Below are 19,400 nucleotides of genomic sequence, written 5' to 3'. Positions count from 1 at the left end.
GAGAACTGTCTAGGCATGTATTGCTAGATGAGCTGTGTGCTTTCAGGTTTCTCTGTTCCTTTGCCATCTTTTAGGCCATTTAGTTATTTCCAGCTCTATAAATTTCATGTGGATTTTGTTCAACACTTATGTTCTTCACCCCAACTGCCCCCAAGGGCCTGTGTAGTTAGGGCTGATAGATGATGGTGGGTGCCATCTTAATGACAGAATCTATGGCCTTTCCCCTTCTTTATACTTCTAGTGCACAGTGCATCCATGGAGGGCTGTAAGAGAAAAACCTTACATAGGCAGGATGTTCCTTGTAAATGAAATGGATTTCAAAATCCATGTAAATAGAGCACACTTGATATCCAAACTGTATTTTAAATGCATTTGACCTAGTTGTCTTTCATAGTTTTATTGAAATTGTAACAGTGTGAGATGCACAGTGTTATGTATGTTCCTAAACTGAAAACTTCTTTTTTCTCTTTCTAGCCAAGGCAAAAGCATCTGACTTTGGAGGAACTGTTTGGAACCTCTGTATCAAAGGAACAGCCTGTAGCTCTGTATCCCAATCCAGAGAGAATCGAGAAGTTGCAGACTGATGCCTCTGCCAGAGAGCAGCACAGTTTGTTCTTGCCTTTTTCTTTTGACCAGTCGACAGCAATACAGCAATCATTAGGGAAATCTGAAAGTCCAAGCGTTAAAACCAGTGCCAATCCTTTGAATCAGCAAGAATGTTTAACACCTATGCTAATACCTCCAGCTTCAGTTTCCCAGCCTGATATAAAAAATGTTTCAAGCTATTCAGTTCGTTTAAGCCCTATTCTTAATTCAGCCTCAACAGTGGAAGCTGCCTCTGCTCAGATGCTTCCTGGCCTCAAACAAAACAACAATATAATGCAAGTTATGCAGCAAGCTGCCAAGCAGATCTCTCCACTAGTGACTCAGCTGCCATCTGAAGTGAACCATGTTCCACAAAACCTAATGGCTGGCCAAAGTCAGCTTACAGCACCCTTGACGTCAGCAAATACAGGAACTGCCTCAAATACATCCCATACAAGTGTTGATCTTCTCCAGAAACTCAGGTTGACACCACAGCATGACCAAATGCAGCAGCAGTCTCTCGCTAAGACTTCCTTAACACCAAACATCTCTGCCTCAGTTAGCCAGCTTGCAACACCAGAAAGCTTCAAAGAATCTCACAGTAAGCCATCAACCTTGAACAGCAAGATAACCTCTCCCCTTCAGGTATTCTGTGGGCTTTTGTATCCATAAAGCTTTAGACTGTTCTTAGGCTATGTGTTGGTTTTTTTTTCCCCTGGAAAATGTGCTGTTATATATTAACCTTTTAAAAATAATTAAGGACTTCCATTGTGGGATATTGATTGAATTGCTAACTTGGAAATCCAGTTCCATTAGTTTTTAGATCATAAGCATCTGCTATCAATGACAGACCTGCCTATAGAGAAGGAGGCTTTTCAAGCTGGTGCTGTTAGGGGATGAATAAGCCCTAAAGAATTCATCTGTACTTGTGCCAGAAAAATACTGTTAAGAACTGATAATCAGAGAAGGGACAGAAAGTTACAGACTGATAAATGTTAGGAGAGTTGATGCTGTGGATGTCTGCCCCTGTACCTTTTTTGAAGGTACAAATGAACAATTTCCTGTTTCTGGTTATTTTGCTTTGGGTGTTCAGTACTCCTCCAATTTTTACCCCCTTCTGCTGGGATACTTGTGGCCTGTTTTGAAATACTGTTGGTTATTTAGTAAAATAGGTCATAAACTGATTTGTCTTAATTGATAACCCTGGTTTACTTTATACTAATATCACTTACAAAGGACCTCTTAAACTTTATTTCTTGGAGGAGAATCTATTGTCTTTGCCTTAATATCAGCCAAAGCAGTAAACTTGCTTTGAGAGACCAAGTGAAAACTTCACTGCTAGTTTGTAAGGTTAATGCCTGTGGCTTTGTTTTATAAATTACTTCCTATTAGTTAGCGTTGCTGTGCTGTATGATTGGCTACCTCAGTAGTAAGGACAATTTTTTTTTCCCAAAGGAAGTAACTTTCTATAATGCTTTGTTGCATTATTGTTTTATTTTATAGATGTTCATAGAGTCTAAGCCAGTGTTTGATCATGTCTTCTTGCATCTTGGGTACAGTGATAATGCAAGAATAAAATACATCAAACAAAACTACTTACAGCTATATTGGCATGAATTTCCTTGGGTTTATCATTATCCAGTTTTGCTTTGGTTTTAACAACATCTTTGGTAGCCATGTCTGGGTCAGCTGCTGGTATTAATATGGTGATGACTTCCTCATAACAGAAAGCCAATTAAAAGCTCAGTTCTTCAGCCTGTAACTTGTCCTAAGTGTTATTATAGAATACCCTGTATTTAAAATGATTTTCTGCCCTCAGAAAAGGGGGAGTTATCACTGTCCTAATGTATAAGAAATGTGTGTGTTTATTGTGCTTTCTAATTACCTTATTTCTAATCTACCGCTGTTCCTGACATTTTTCAAGATGGCTGTTACTGGTAGGTGCCAGGATTATTTTACTAGAGATCACCTTTTTGAGATAGCTGAACTGATTGATTTTGTGGAGGGAATACAAATTGCAGAAGTACAAACTGAGCAGCTGTCTTGATCTAGTATTGAAGAACTGTATGTTCTGAGCAGTATTTTTCTTTAGTGTAGTACTAAACCTTGGTACAGATTTAGTGGAAGGTTGTAACATCTTTGAGCAATTGGAAGAACTGGCTGCTTTTATCCATAACTGCCCTTGACTGTGATTTATTCAACATCTGCTGGAAAGCCTTGAAATGAGTGCTTCGTATGCTAACCCTTGTTTTCTTCCACCGTGTCCACTGTGTGCACATATTTTCATTAGACAAAATTCACCATAGTCCAAATATCCTCTCAAACTAGCAAGACTCTTATTAATCTTTAACTCTTAAGAACCCAGCCAGACAGCTTGTTCACTCACTCCCCCCCTTCTTTCCTTCCCCCTATTCCTGGAGGGACGGAGAGGAGAACAGAAAAGAATGCAACTCCCACGGGTTGACATAAGAACAGTTTAGTAACTAAGGTATAACACAAATCACTGCTGCTACCACCAGTGATAATAATGATAAAGGAAATAACAAGGGAAGACAATACAACACCTCAGCACCAGCCGACCAATAACTTGCCCCCCCCCAGCCCAACTGAGCATCGACCGATACCTCCTCCAACCCCACCGTCCCAGCCCTTACGGGTAACTCTCCAGTTACCTCCTAGGCATGACGTGCTGTGGTATGGAATACCTCTTTGGTCAGTTTGGGTCAGGTGCCCTGTCTTTGTTTCCTCTCGGCTTCTCCCCATCCCTGGCAGAGCATGAGGCTCACAAAGTCCTTAGCCAAACCAAAATGTCTGTGTTATCAGCTCTGTTCCCAGGCCGAAAGTCAAAACACAGCACTGCACCAGCTACCAAGAAGGAAAAAAATGACTCCTACTGCTGAACCCAGCACAGACTTTAAGAAATTGATCTTGTGCTTGCTGACACTTCAAGAAGCTAACTTTATTTTTGTCATTAAGGCCTATCAATTCCCTGAGTGTTTTTCATTGTAGTTCAAGTAAGCTAAGAACTCTCTGTTGCAAAGGGGTTTTTCCAGTTCTGTGTTGCCAAGAGGTATTCCATATGGCTATAACAAGTCCTTTGAAGAATGCCATAGAAATTAAAAGTATCTGATCTACATGACTTTTATTGTATTTTCTGATACTCTAATATTTGAATCTGACTAACGAAATACCTGAATGCTGTTTGCAAAGCTATGAATACTTTTAGCAAAAATCTAGCAGAAAGCAGAATCTGAATTTTTGTAGTGGGATTAAACTCATAGAAAAAATATACTGAACTTAACCTTCCTGGCAATTTACCAAACTGGTTACAGGGTACTCAACTCTTCACTTTTTTTAGGACCTGTTTTGTTCCTAGTTTCAGTGTCTTAATGCTTCGATTATTTTTTTTAACTGTAGTGGTGTTTCTTCAGAAGCATTTTGTTACGGCTTTACAGGTTTGCCGTAATACTGAAAGTATAAAATATACATTCAAATATTTTCACTTTTTTCCAACTTTTCATTAATTATATCAGTTCTACAAAATGGAACAGATTACATCTACTGTCTGAAATATGCATTTTTATGCTTTCATAAAAGTAGAGAACCACCCCTGGAAATTGAGCTGTGGATGTTAACCTGTTGATTATGCTTTCTTTTCATTTTAGCCTGTACAACAAAGCAAAGAATCAGAAATATTTCCACAGCCGAAGACTTTGTCTAAAGCAAGTCAAGTAAGTGAATAAATACTTCTGCTAATTGTTTGTTGGTTTTCTTAAATTAAAAAAAAAGGGGGGGGGAGGTGTGAAACTGTGGTAAGCAGTTGGTATCTTAAGTAGTCATTAGCCTCTGATCATTTTTGAAGTGCTGTTATGAAGCATCAAGCTGCCTTCCTGAAGCAGGTGGGAGTTTCTGTAGCCTTCTGTGAACGAGTACACTTTTTATTGTACGAAAGCTTCTTATTGTTGGTGCTAACGTAGAAATTACAATACATTTTTGATCTGAGTCTTGCATTGAGTTTGCAAGGCTCAGGTAAGGTTAGCTTGCTCAGTCTGAACTGGTTTTATTATCTTATAAGCAAGCAGTACTAATTCAATAGGGTTTATTAGCCTTAGCCCTATCTTTAGCACCCCAGAGGCATAACATGCAATCCCTGCCTTGCTGTGTCTTTCAGTTTTCCTGAGAAAGCTTGTATTTTATGGAGAAGATACAAAGGGGAAAAAAAAAAAAAACAAAACCAATTTCTAAGTGCAAAATTTTCTAATAGCTAGTTTTAGTGATCCAAATACAGGCGTAGCATTATTAGAACTGGCTTTGAATAACAGTTCAAAAATAACTGGTAATAGTCAGGTCTTCAAAAATTGGTTTTAATCACCTTTTAGTTATGTATTCTTTTCAGTATACCGTCTGTAACTTAATTCTGCTTTGTCTTTATCAACCCCCTCCTTTTTCAAGTCTGTTAAATTGCTTCATTGTTGTCCAACTTGCACTACATAAAACCAGTTCTAGTGGCATGCCCAGATCTGATTCTGAAGGCAGTAAAAATAGTCCTGCTTAAAGTAAAAATGCTGTTGTAGCTACCGGCCTGCTCTAAGACAAGCTATACAGTCTGTTTGTGACACAGTAAATAATTACCTAAATAAAAGCATTTTATGTGAATTTCAGAATTTCAAGAAATGTGTATGTTGTATGGTAAAGTGCATTTGTGGGTATAAACACGTTGTCTTCAGCTGAAATTTCATGCTGTAAGTCTTCACAGTTTTGACTATAACAAAATCAATTTGGTAGTTCTGCTGTTGTTGCTGTTATATACACATTAACTTTAGATGGCTTTGCACTTTTTAATTCAAAAGCTTTTTGATTATGTAAGGGAAGCTCTTTTCTGTATTAAATATCTATGTATCACATTCAGTCTTGATTTCTTTTGAATGAATAATAATTGCAGTTATTAGGAAATGTGAGAGTTGCTCAAAGGTACTGTTTATTCATGTCCACTTTATGCAGATGTAGTATTTCTCATGCATTTGCAATTTATGCTTAAAAGGAGATGTGGTAAGGGCATTGTGTGGATATCTGTAATGAAATGTACACAAACCTGTGGAAGAATGAGGAAGGAAGATGGTCCTCAGAATATTTGTGTTCCCCCTCCCCACATGGGAAAAGGTACTTAGAATGAGAAGGTTTTGGTGTACTCCAAATGACTTCATTTAAGTATCTTTGAGACACTTTACTTCAATTTGTAAGTTTATGGACATATGGGAAGCGGGACTGGACTTTCTATAAACTCCTAAGGAAATAATAACCTGCAAAACAACCAAAGGCTCCTTTTATTACCAAGATGAAAAGCTCATCTTTTATTCAGTGTGTTCATGTTTCAAAATTCCTGGGAGGTAGTAACCACATGAGGAGGAAGGAGTCTGTAGACAAGAATATTATAGACTTGTTACCTTCTTCAGCTTTTAAAATAAGAATTACTAGTGATAGCGATCTTCATAGGTAGTTATTCATGAAAAGCAGCTATGCAGTAGTATCTGACTAAAAATTATTGCCTACAATTTGTTACCTGTATGCTTGTCTCTCTGCCCTTTATAACTGCATTCATTCATACTGGACACAGTGCTTATTAATTTTCTGTTCTTTTGCAGGTTGCACCTCCACAGTTTGTTACAGCTACAACTACAGTAACGCCTTCAATCCTCTTGTCTCCTAGTGTTTTTCAGCAATCAGCTACAAAACCTACAGAAGTGGAGAATAAAGCCAGTTCTTCTTCACCTTTAACACTTGGAACAACAGACATTCAGCCTATACCTCCCACTGTTCTCAGCAGGTCTCAGCTTCAAGAAGCATTGATACATCTAATAAAGGTCCGGTCTTTATAGAGCTCAGTTTCTGAGGGACGGGGTTCTAAGTGCAGTAGCCAGTCCTGAGAAATTCTGTACCCCAAATAACTCATTTTGCCCTGAAACATCACAGTTCTTCCTTACTGTTGAAAGGGGTATATTACTCCACACTGTGCACATAGTATAGCACAGCTTGCTCATTTTGGTGGTAAGATGGAAGACTTAATAGGAAAGGGCTGCACAAGTGAGGAAAAAGTTGTGCTGGCAGAAGCCCTAGTATGGAGTTGGGTTGGTTTTGTTGTCTTTGTAAGTGTTCCTTGCTTTCCCAAGGAAGACTTTCCTGCTTCCAGCTCCCTAGATCTGTTCCTGATTTTTTACCTGAAGTATGTGTCCTTGAAATGGAAATTGCAGAGGTCTAGTTCTGTTTCTAGGGACTCAGAAGTTCAGCTGAATTAGATCTGTAATGTGAGTAGCCATGTATTGAGATCATTCTGACCTGTGATGTTATGGTGAAGTTGCCATGAATGATAAACTTTAACTCCGGATTTAACTTTTAACTTTGTTAACTGGGAATTCTCTTGCCCCCTCCACACTGATGTTAGAGCTTACACCCAAAACCCAAGTCTAAAAATAACAGTATCTTCCCAGTCATTAAGTTATTCATAACCTTTTTGTATATTGGTGTGTATGGCTGTTTGTTTTTTAACTCTTTAAAGACTTCAGCTAGCTTCCTTCTAAGTCTTGGAGCTGAGCTCAGCTGCTGGAAATACTCTTGTTAGAGACGTAGCACACTGATTCTCACCCAGTAGTCTGAAGAACATCACTAGCAACTTCAGAGAGATAATTGGAATATATGTCTCCAGTCTTCTCTATATATAGAGATAGCTGAATGAAGACCAGAATACATGTACCCTGCAGTATGGGAGTGCTTGCACAGTGCTCCAGGCAGGATACCAGTTTTGCTGTGCAGATCTTCTGAAAAGAGTATTACATCTTCAAGTTAACTGCTTAGATACTAGTTTTTAAAATCTGTCATTTGAAATATTGTTACATATTGTCTATAGCTTAATCTAATTCACTTCCCAGTCATGCTGGTCTGATGACAGAAATAACATCACTTCTGACACTCAGGCAGACTTTATCGGGGAGCCTGTACACAGGATGGAATTCCCTGTGTCTAAGACTAACGCTTGGACTCAGGAGGGAGGTGAAATTACATGGCCAAGGCTGACCTAGTGACCACTGGTTTGCTTGGGTGAGCATCCAGTGTGCTTGGTGAACTCTTTAGCTGTCTTACCACCTTCATGGTTCAAAGTCTTTATGTTGTCGAAAGAGCACTGCCTTTTGTACAAATATGCAGCTAGTTCCCTTATCTCTCATCACTACGAAGAATCCTAATGCACTACTTAAATGGCATTAATTTAAACTTTCTTTTCACCTTTTAACTAATGTTTCTAATGTTTTTTCTCCTGCAGAATGATTCCCGTTTTCTGAGCACTATACATGAAGTCTACTTGCAAGTCCTAACCAAGAATACGGACAACATTAAGCTATAATTGAAGCTAAATCTACTTAAAATATATCAGTTTTAGAAACTAATATGCCTCAAGTATAAAACTAATATTTTTGTAAGAGAATATTTACTTTTCAGTGTCTTGAATTTGAACCTCTTAGGAAAGACTATTCCTTAAATACTTATGAAAATAATGTTCTCAGAAGTGATATGGAGGTTTTCACTGTGATCGTCACCAGCAAACCTTTTCCTTTTTTTTTTTTTCAACTTTGTTTTCTTAACTGGGGAGGGGACTTAAGTTGCATTTGAGCTCTCATTAGCATTAAGTGAATATGCAAATGTTTGCTCTGGCTTTCATTCCTAGCTGTGTTCACTGTCCAAGGATTACAGACTCAGTGCTATTTAAACCAGCAGATAGTACAGTACACTGCACAACATTGGAACAAAATTCAGTTATGGGAACCTAGTTGCAGTTTGAAGGACTGAGGGAAAACAGAGCAAAATGCCTTGAGATGAAGTTGGCAGGTATAGGGAAGGAATGGATATGGAAGGCAGGCCTTTGGAGCTGAATCTTTAATTAAAAGTTTAAAAATGTGATTTGCTGAATACACTGACAGTCTCTACCTAATGCACATATTTATCTTTTAAATATTCCATTAATCTTATTTGCTTCGGCATTGCTGACATTAAACAGATATCCAACTGAATGAGGCCACTTTCTTTAAAAAGGCAAAATTTGAAATATGCAAAATCCTCAGTGATTGTATCATAATTTTTATTATTTTTTTTTTAAGCAACGGAGCAGTTCTGTTGGGTGGTGAAGTTCTCTTGTTTCACATTTATAGTTAAGAGAGAACCACTGGAAAACCCTCTTCCCCTTTTGCAGTGTTTGATACAATTGAAATACTATGTTTCCCTTTTAGCTTAAGGATGGACCATGTCATAGTTGGCTTTCATTCCTCAGTTGTGTTGGAACTGCAGTATTGAAACTGCAGATGGGGAACAAATGCATGCTTTTCTTCTGTTGCCTTCTCCCCAGATTGTTAGTGTACACTTCATAGTCTGAAGTTTCTCTAATTAAAATGTTACTTCTACAGGTATGTGATTTAGTAATTCCCTATTCGCTAACATACGAACTTAACTGGGTACTTTCCCACTTGAAGTCAGAAAATTTCTGATAGTTTCTTTTGCTGCTCTGGTGGTTTACTCATGGCCTCTCTTTATTTCTTGAAGGCATGCAAAGGTAATTAATAAGACTTCAGCAATAGTAGTTTTAAAGAATGCTTTTTCCAGTAGAAAGGTTTTGGTTTATTGAGTAAAAACTTAATATGTAGTGAGTTATAATGCACTGCTTCTTTCTTCTCCCTCAAGCACTATTGCAATATCAAGAAAAAGATTGTTTGGCTCCTTACAACATGTACGTGTGTATATATCCCATGGATTAGTTAATGTTGACATAGTCAAGGTGCATGGTCATTTCATTGGAAGCTTGTAATTGAGCTTTAATTGTGACTTGTTCACATATCTGTATGCTTTAGATTCAACAAATATTTACAATTTTATGTATTTGATCTATTTTAGGTTTTTTTCATAGCTTTTTAGTGGAAAATATATTTTGTTTAGCAATACCTGCCTTCTGAAAAGCTAATCTCAGCCTCTGAGTTCAGTGTTTCCAGTTAAAATATATTAAGAAAATGTGCAAGATTCAGGGAAATATGCTAATGTCATGCACATTCATCAAGAATTATATTGGTTTTAATGGTAGCATTTCAATTCAGCAATATAAACTCTGCCTTGGTAAGGAAGATAGGAGCTTCCTGCATAAATTCTAGAGGTATAATACTGGGTATGCACATAAACAGTGAGACTCGAATGAGACCTAAATTAATTCGTTTTGTTGGGCTTTTTAGGAAAAGTTTTGCTAAAAGGGACACACCAATGAGCAGTTCCTCTAAACAAAAATGGATAGCCTAAACCAAATAAAGAGTTGCTTTTTCTCTGGGTTTAGGCAAAGATGAAGTCCATAATTCTCACTTCTTATGGACAGCTTCCAGTTTCTTCAGAGGAAGATTTGATAACAGCTTGTAAGAATAGACATACTGGAAGCTGATAGTGCATATCTGTACTGTTTGCTAAATGCAATCGTATCCAAAGATATATAGAGATGATAGGAAGGAGTTGTATTTTGAGTTCTTCAGTCAAGTACAGTTGACAGAAGTAATACTGTGTGGAGTAGCAGTGCTGTTACAGAAATTTGACTCCACTTTGAATACCCTTAATTTGTTTCCAGCTGTCCACCAACCCCCACAAGCAGTTGGCAGATCCTTACTTTACCTTGTAGTCTACTGTTAGCAATACGTTACTGGTTTACTTCCCTTCCCTTCAGTTTTTAAAATTAATTAGAAAAGAAACAGTTGAAATCATAAGTCTCTTAAGCATTTTTACAGCAAGCAAACCTGTTTGTCTGAAACACTTGCACACGTTTGTTCTATCCTCTCATTGTGTAGCCAGCAGGCACCATAACCAGCCACGGTGCCATCCAGTACATTGCAGAGACTGATGGCAAGTGCCAGGGCAGTGGGTTTAACAGATAAACCTCTTTAAAAGTTGCATTGTAAAACAGAAGCTCAGCTACCCTGTAAAATTTGAATATATTTTTTAAAATGTGGACTGTTATTTAACTTTTTTCCCTGATTTTTTTAACTTTTTGCATAAATCTAAAATTGCAGCTTGTTGAAAGTGCTTAATTCATGTTATCCTCACATAGGGATAACAGTGTGTAGCAAGTTGTTACCATGGGTCATCACAGGAAATAACTGTGAGCATTTTCAAGTTGGTTTTTTTGGGGGTGTATTTTTGTTTGGGTTGGGTGAAAGTGCTGTCTTAATGGGATTTTACCTATTAGTTCTGAGAATTAAAAGATTATTAGTTTAGACTATACTCCCTAAAGTCATTGCATTACCTAAGCTTGTGTTTTGTCTCTAGCGTTGTCACTAGGAAACAAAAATATAAAAAGGCTCAAACCTAATAAAAGACAAGTTTCTAAAACCTACAGCTGCTGAATTGTTCAGGAAAAATCAAAATTCTCAGTTTTGTAGTTAGACTTTATCTGCTGTTATTTAATAATGCAAAGTTTGTATGAAAGGTGCCTAATAGCCATTACTTTAGAAGCAGTTTGTCTTTCCAAATTAAACAGGATTTGCAGAATGTTTGAATAGAGATAAAGATATTTAAGTGATTCATCTTGACTTCATATAAAATGTTTAATTCTGTGTATAAGTACTCAATATTTAAATACTGCTGGATATATCTTTTTTGCTTGCATTTCTAATTGCTTCCTTTTGGTATGTTTTTGAAACCTATTATGTCATGTGTAATCACTGATATAATTTCCGAAATGTTGTTAAAAACAAACTTAATTTGGGACTTTTTTTTTTTTGCATCTGTTCTAAACAAATCAGCCACCTTTTTGGCAGGTATTTGGGTCGCTTTGAACAGCGTATCTTAACAGGAGGAATGTGTGCAATATGTATCACCTCAGTTTTGTCTGGCAACGTTACAAAAATGTTAAGATGCAATATCTTCAAGTTGGAAAAATTGCAGTATCTCTGATTTGGTGGTGTATTTAATCTATTCAGTGTATGGGCATGTGGTTAGTTGTGGGATTTATGTACATTATGTGCTTTTAGTATAAATTTCTGAGTTTTATCACTTTTTGTGGATGCACCAGTTGTACCCATTTGCATGTTCCTTCAATCTGAAGATCATGGAGAAGGGGGGCTTCAGGAAAGATTTCTGAAAACTGGAACAAGAATGATTTTCAGTCAATAAATGTGGATACTGCATCATTAACATTTTTGGTATGGATTTTATAGCACCTATGTATGTTTGCAGTCATTAAGTTATTGCATAAATGTTTAAAAACGAGCATTTTTTCATCCAAAATTTTGTATGTTTGCAAATATATTTTTGTAATAAAACTTCAAAACAAATGTTTCAGCACCTCCTAAAATCTTCTAATGCTGCCTTTTATTTCTAGACCTCTAGTAGCCTGCTAGAAGGGTAAGTTCAGATCTTATTTAGTGTTAATATTTTCCAAAGAAACTTGAACTCCTTACTTCATACTGGCTGCAGAATGAAATTGTATTTGTTCTCTAAAGAAAATGTAGCATGCCTGCTTGAAGGGCAGTTGAGAAATGGACATTTGTAACAGCTTCTGACCGTCCACTGTATTGCTGTAACTAGGCTTGCATTTTGAATTTGATAGACAGACCAATTTCCTTTATGTCCAGAAAGATATCTGCAAGTTCACTGTTGTAAGTAGAGCTGCAACTGGCCTTTCCTTGGCACTTTGATTTTTATTTTTTTTTTAATGATATTCTCCTTTTTACCCATCTAGATGTGGTATATGATACTCAATGAATGTTGGTCTTTGATCATAAACTTGGTAACTGCAGTTGTCCTCTTACAACATCTGGCTTGTATCATGCAACTGATTGATCCAAATTTCACAAAGTAAAATAGGGAAGCTGCTGAGGAGGAAAACCACAGTGAAGTTCTGTTGGAATAGATCTTGAAATTAAGCAAAACCTTATACCAAAGTCTGTTAATCTTAGGTAGGTTCTTACTCCCTTTCTAACTACCCAGAAGAGCTGGAGATTGCCAGGCATTCCATGTGTTAGGACAGGCCACTGAAGAATGATATTTGCTGCTCTGGTTAATATTGTAGTGTATAAAAAAGCAGATTCTTTTAATAGAAGACTACTATGCAAAATGGGTACAGAAGTCATGGATTTACTGTAAGGTAATTGAGAAAATGTGGAAAAACCTAAGGCCTACAGTCTAGATGCAAATTCAGATGTATTTGGAAAATACTTGAAGTGTTTTTGTTGTTGTTGATGTCATTAACCTTTTTTTCTTCCCTGGACCCAGGTATTGCTGGTTACTGTTAATCCTCTGAAATGCTCCCCTTCAGTGTGGAAATAATACTTCTGACTTACTTACAGATACATATAGGGACTGTAAAAAAAAAAACAAAAAAAAATTTATGCAGACCAAAATCTTTCTGGCCTTTTCTCACTATTGTCTGTGCTACAGTCACGTTTTCTGAGAGTGCATGAGAACATAAAAATTAATTCCTGCTATTATGGTGATATAGTACTAGATAGAATCAAGGAGTAAGCATTAGGCTTCCTAAAACTCATCCACTAAAGCTTGAATTTTATTTGCAGGCTTGGAGAAAGAAATAACATAACTTGCTTTTAAACAACATTGTAGCTCATATTCGTGGGCCAAATCAATGAAAGACAGTGGATTCATGTATCTGGTAAGGATTCAACTGTACTTCTCTGTATACAAGATACTGGGGGGGGTAACATTAGGATAGAGGATAAGAAACCTGTCATTCATAAAACTTCATTTATGAATAGGATACAGTCAAATCATTAAATACAATCTAGTATAGCTCAGGTAAATTTCTCTAAGTTTAGTAACCTATCCTGAAATTCAAAAGGTTTGAAATTATAATATATATTAAACAATTTTGCAAGTTATTTTCAGTGCCCAATAGTGGAAGTGTGAATCAGCTTCTTTTATCCAGATTTTAAGACTGAGGGATTTACTTTTGAACAGACATGCTAATTTAGGAGAGTTAAATGTTGGTGATAGAACTGTAATTTGAGGTATGTTGTTTTAGCTGTGAAGCTCATCCTCATCATTTAGGCAATAATTTTTCACTTCCTCTTAGAATCCTTCTTCATGTGTGACTGCTAATTAGGTTCAAAAAGCATTGGGAAAAAGAGGGCAGTGAAGAGAGAGTATTTTTATCAGTTGCTGCATTTTTTGAGGGAGCACTTGCAAATGAGAAAGCACCAATAAATAGAAGATTCCTTAGAAGTGAACAAGGGAAGGAGCAGCAAAATAGTGTAAGTAAATGTGAAAAGGAATATTACAGACAAGTGTGGCCTCTGAAGGTATTTCCTGAAGCATGGACAAATTCAAGTTAGTTTTTTGTACCTGTACTACTGTATGTTGTCTTCTGGTATTCACAAAGCTGAAATGTGGCTTGCCTGAAAGAACCTAAGAGTATTTCAGGGTGTGTTCAAAACCAGCCTGGTTATGTATTATTTCCTTGCTCTAATTCTTAAGGTAGCAATACATACTTTGCCAGGTCTGCTGTGGGGCTTTTTATCCTCCAGCTGTGAAACAGCATAATGGGGTTGGCTGATTCATAGTGGTACTTAATTTTTGTCTTTACTTCATGGCTTCATATTACAGCTGAAAATATGCTACACAGAGCAAGGCTGCTCCTACCTAGTTGCCCTTTATCTTTCATTTTAAATAGACTATTAAAAATACTTCTACCATAATCCATTCTTTAAAATTCAAGAAGCTCCATTTTACAAAGTAAACCTTGGGAAATATAGCCACAGAACAATAAGGAGTTTTTTTATATGCTGGCTGAAATGAAAGCCTTTGCCCTTAGGCCTTACTTGAAAGCATGCAGGTATGTGATGTAAATGCACAAGTTGTGTTTCTTTTCTCCTCATAAATAAGTCAAGAAGCTCTAACAGTATCTACAGAGCAAAGATCTCTCAGCCTGTCTCCTGTATGCAAAGCTCTATTTGGTTTTAATTTAGAGAGCATATGACTTGCGCATCCTGCTTGGCTTGTTGTGGTTAGTAAGAGGGATGGTAAAGGCTTAGCAGGTTATCCATCTGACTTTCTTGTGTAGACTTGAGATTTATGGATAATACTAAATGCCTTCTCTAGTTTACTTTGTAAGTATCAAATAAATTAGTTTCTGCTCTCAGGGCAGAGTTCTCGCATGTAACAAAATAGATACAAAGGAAGCTTCTGCTGTCTTATCACAAGAATTGAGTTACAAGGGTGGAAGTAAAGCTTACAGGATTTGGATGTGTGCAGAATCTGCTGTGGTTTACAGCAAGCCCTTCTCCTAGCGTAATCTTTGAGACAGAAGGCCCAGGGCACCTATTGCGATGACAGATCTCAACTTTCCAATGCTTGAATAGGAAAATCCTGACACAACAGGAGCCCTTAAAGAAAACCCAGAGGCTTTGTTAGAAACACATGCAGTACTTTTAACAAGGGGTTGAAAATAAATATAAATCCTCTGGATATGAGAGAGAATGTCTGAAGAAAACTGCTAATGTAAGAGGTACATGTGCAAGTAATATAGGTTGCATACTATTTAGTGGCTGAGCCTGGGCCCATGATGTAGTTGTCTGTAGCTGCATTTCAGGTAAGAGACAGCCTGATGTTACTACTAAACCTGTACCTGTTCCCATGCAATACATGTCATTATTTCTTGGAATTTTTGATGCTATGTTACATAGAAATTTGAGGGGTTTGTTGGTTTGGTTTTTTTTCATTGGTTGGTTCTTTTACTCTAAATTTATTAGCAGCTGAATAATGTTATTACTGAAGACCAGCGGAACAATGTGCTCCATGCGTAACTGAAGTCACTGTGATTTTGCACATGTGGAGGGATGTGCTGGTGATGCATAATGGTCTGCATCATTAGGGAATGCTTTGGCATAAATCCATCTCATCCACTCTTGAACAGTTCCCTTCCTGAAGGGCTTCTAATGCAGCTATTCTTTCAAAGGGCAAAAAACAGTCAAAGCCTGTTGTGTTGCAGAGGACAAGCTGAAGAAAATTTCTTTCCATTCCTTTCTTTCCATACATATTACAGCACAAATTCTGCTTTATTGGGTCATAGCTGTCTCTCCTACATTCTTTCTAAATGTACACAACCTATGAAAGCATTGCTATTTGAGAGATTTCTCAGCATAAGTAATTGATTCCAACTTTATTCTTTTACCAAATTCAGTTATTTGAATACTGATACTCATTTGAACAGAGTCTAAAGTGACTAATATTAAACTCCCCAGCTTGTTTGAAGAGTAAGTGTCCTGGAAGGTGGATTATTAAAAATCAAATAGAGAATACAAACATGATGAAGAGACTGTGGAACACTGCATTCAGCAGGTCAAGCAGAGACACAGGCAAATGCCTCAAATTTCTACTATATAAATATTTCATATTTATGTTAACAGATAATATGAAGAAATTGCAGCAAGCGAAAGTTCAGTTTGTAAATTTACAAAACTTTTTTAAATAACAGTAATGTTAGCAATTAGTTAAACTAATCCGAATACCCTCAAATATTGCTGTACTAGCATTACAAATTCAGTTTAAATATTCATAGACTGGTTTGGGTTGGAAGGGACCTTAAAGATCATTATAATCTTGTTGCAGTTTTAGCAGAAATATACTTTCCTAAATATCAGCAAAGAGTGGAGCAATTACCAGTGCCAGTCCCAGTGTTGGTAATATTACACAGTCCTTTTAACTGTAAAACATGCAATGATTTGGGTTTTCGCTAAGCTATGTGTTAGATAAAAGAAGTCTCTTTGTATAAAACTTGTTTCATCATTTGGCCTATTTGGTTTAATTTGAACATTATTCATGTATCCTAAAATTGCCATCATATTTTGGAAACTTTGCATATTTTGGTTTGGTTTCCAGTCTTTTTCCAAAATAACATTTTATTTAGAGGCAATATAAAAATTACCATGATTTTAAAATTATTTTTATCGAATGTTTGGCTGCCTGTAGCTCAAAAATAGTCTGTTCATTATGAAGCTTTCCATAAACATTTTGCCTTTTGCAGATTACTTTGTCAGCTGTATCTGAGGAGAAGGTTATAGTTGAGTTGAACTATGAATATAGTCTGGATTTATGTAACTTATATCTTGCTCTCATAGACTTCAAAGGTGAACTGATTTCTGTGTCTGGATATTTCTGGGTCAGGTGCTGCATAAGAACCTTACATTTTCCAGGTTGCTGGTTATAGCTGTTAGTAGCCTGTGTAGCAGAAACAACTGCTGTTCTATGGAAAGTAAAGGATGTTTAAAGTGGTTTTCATGCTCCAGTGGGAACTGCAGAGCTGATCATTATTTCACAGCCTGCTGAATATTCTTTTCATAGAGTGTTTACTTGGGTGTGCACTTGTGCTTAACTAAAACCATTTGCTGTCACTGACAAACAGAATTTATTTTGAGCCAGGTGTGACACTATGGAGTCAATCTCTGGAAAAGCTGCAGCACCAGATTTGTTCTGAGAATTTGTTGTATTCCCATAAATGAGACTATAATAACTGGAATTCCACCATATAACTTGTCATTTTTTTAAGGTACCCTGCATATGAAATGAAACAATGTACACTATAGGAGATGTTCAGAACTCAAATCCATGCCAGCTGATTGGCAAATTGCCATTCAGTGTAGAATCCATACAGTGCTTAAAGTGCAATCATACAGCCCACTGGTCTCCTCCCATGCCTCCACTCATTTTCTTTACTCACTGTTTGGATTCTGTAGGTGGTGAGCTACCTAACCATTCAGTGTTCTTACTGGAGTTTGATTTTGGAATTCCTTTTGAGAACAGTTTTTAAGGTAAAACTGGGGACTATGAAAAAGAGCCTGAAATTTCAGCAGTGCAGAGCACATGCAGCTCCTGCTTGGGTAAACGGGTGCCTGTACTTACATCAGCAATGCATTTTTGCAGTGTCTTGGCAAATGACAGCCATAACTCGGCTTCTGTGCTTCTGCTGCACATAATGCTCTGGCTGTGAAATGTGTGCAAGAGGGGATGGAAAAATCCCATTGTCCTGTGTATGTATTTAAGAAGCTGTCCAGTCTAGTAATCAGTAGTGAAGCTAATGAGATGTGATTATATAGCCTGAAGCAAGACCTGTCCTTACATTTGCATCCTTGTTCTAATAATTTCTTATGTGGTTTCAGAGGCAAGTGCCAAGAATGTAGAAGAAATGTTGACTCTTGTACCCAGTGTATACCATGACTTTAGCTGTTGCTTTACAGTTCATCACACTTGGTCAAAGTTGCAGAAGTAACATGCCAATTCAGTAGATCAAAGCGGAGGCACTGACACAAGGTGGAATTTCATCCTGTGTATGCTTGAGCTGCTGTTTTAATAACACAATACAGTACATAAGCACTCGGTGATGCAGCATGTGGATTCAGGGAAGGGAAGGCGAGTTGCAGGCAGTAATCTCCCAATGACATTATCTAAGCTAAATCTATCTTAAAATCTTTCTACCATCCAGATAACAATGGAGGAAACAAAGTAAGTTGTGAGCCACAGTAATACTGGTCTTATCCAGATCATCCCCCTTATTTTCTTACAGAAGGGAAAAAAGAAAGCACCATATGTCCAGCCCGTGAAGGCAACTGATATGATTGTTATTGCTACATTACATCTGGGAGACGGTTAGGAAGCCATCCTTACAATGGAGATTCAAGAGCACATCTTCACTTTAATCACAGAGACTTCATCACAGGCCTTACTCTTCAGACAGAGAATTAAATCAGTCTGGACAAATAAAGCCAAAACTGAGGCTATGATCTATTTGGTTTATATTTAAAAGAACTGTGAGGAAAAACAAAGGACACTGACTAAGGAGCAGGGTGTGACTAAACTGTATTTTAGTTGACTCTTTCCTCACTTTGCCACTACAAATGATATATGCAGAGAGAAACAGTAACAGCCTGGCAATGCTTATATATGTAGAGGAAACATGGAGTAAATTCATCTACAAGAAGCAAAAATACGGTGTAGAAATTACTTGGTTATTCTCATGATACCTGCTTCCATTATGTTTCTCTACTGTTTGTATTTATACTACAAGCCATCCAGAAAGATGAAGTACCTATATCTCTAATTAAACTTTTTTTTTTTTTCTGATGGAAATGTGTTTTGGAAGTTTAGGGAAACTTACTGCCTGTAGCTGAAACTGGAAGGGTGTAAGCCATACATTCTTTATGTATCTGCAATCAACACAATAGCCATTATTTCACTTATGCTTAGCCTCGTTTGAAGACCTTACTTCATGCAGTTCTTCTAACCCACAGACAGACCAGGTTATCCTGCCTAGCCTTGCTCAACTGACATGGTTATTCATGTCACTGGGATGGTGGTTAAGCCATATGTCAGCATCTGTCTAAAGAACAGTGTTTAAACAGCAGGGCTGACAGAAAACTTGCCATTCACTTCCCTAGCACACCTAGTAGTTTAACAACTGCTCTTAACCAGTGAGTATGGAGCAGAGCTCAAGCTAAGAAATGCTGCTGTGCTAGTAACATAGTTCTGTAGCTTCACCTACATCAGCAGATAGGAGATTCCAGTATAGCAGGTCTACAGAGCACATAAGACTGTTGAACTCAACATATGCACTATATTTGTGTGTTTGAATTCTGCCCCAGGCTCATTCTTGTCAGTCCTCTTGGACTGAATTAATGGCTGGGGCATATTAGCTGCTTTCTCAGACTGAATCTTCTGTTTCGTATTTATTTAAAAGGAATCCAGTTCACAAGCTCCAAAACTGCTCAGCAGGGCAAGGCAAACCACAGTAAGCAGGGATG

General features: G+C 37.3%; 1 protein-coding gene and 1 long non-coding RNA gene across 5 annotated transcripts in view; one reads left to right on the top strand and one right to left on the bottom strand.

The window, feature by feature from the left end:
• The window catches only part of DCP1A (decapping mRNA 1A), a 36,663-nt gene extending 25,326 nt beyond the window's left edge, over window positions 1-11,337 (top strand). For 3 of the 4 annotated variants that reach the window (XM_062610670.1, XM_062610672.1, XM_062610671.1), the window contains 4 exons: window positions 475-1,230; window positions 4,251-4,316; window positions 6,228-6,446; window positions 7,898-11,337. In XM_062610670.1, coding sequence (XP_062466654.1) covers window positions 475-1,230; window positions 4,251-4,316; window positions 6,228-6,446; window positions 7,898-7,978 — 1,122 coding nt within the window. In that variant the 3' untranslated portion in view covers window positions 7,979-11,337. The remainder of the gene's footprint in view (window positions 1-474; window positions 1,231-4,250; window positions 4,317-6,227; window positions 6,447-7,897) is intronic. The other variant, XR_009963188.1, reaches the window with a different exon arrangement.
• Window positions 1-19,400, bottom strand: part of LOC134159591 (uncharacterized) — a 28,311-nt gene that overhangs the window by 6,727 nt on the left and 2,184 nt on the right. The gene's annotated exons all lie outside the window — the stretch shown is intronic.

Source organism: Pezoporus occidentalis, unplaced genomic scaffold (assembly GCF_034315485.1).
Source record: "Pezoporus occidentalis ecotype Australia unplaced genomic scaffold, CSIRO_AGI_Poc_V1 ctg149, whole genome shotgun sequence".
Taxonomy (NCBI): domain Eukaryota; kingdom Metazoa; phylum Chordata; class Aves; order Psittaciformes; family Psittacidae; genus Pezoporus; species Pezoporus occidentalis.
The sequence above is the reverse complement of the archived record's forward strand: the minus strand, read 5'-3'. Positions and strand labels throughout refer to the sequence as shown.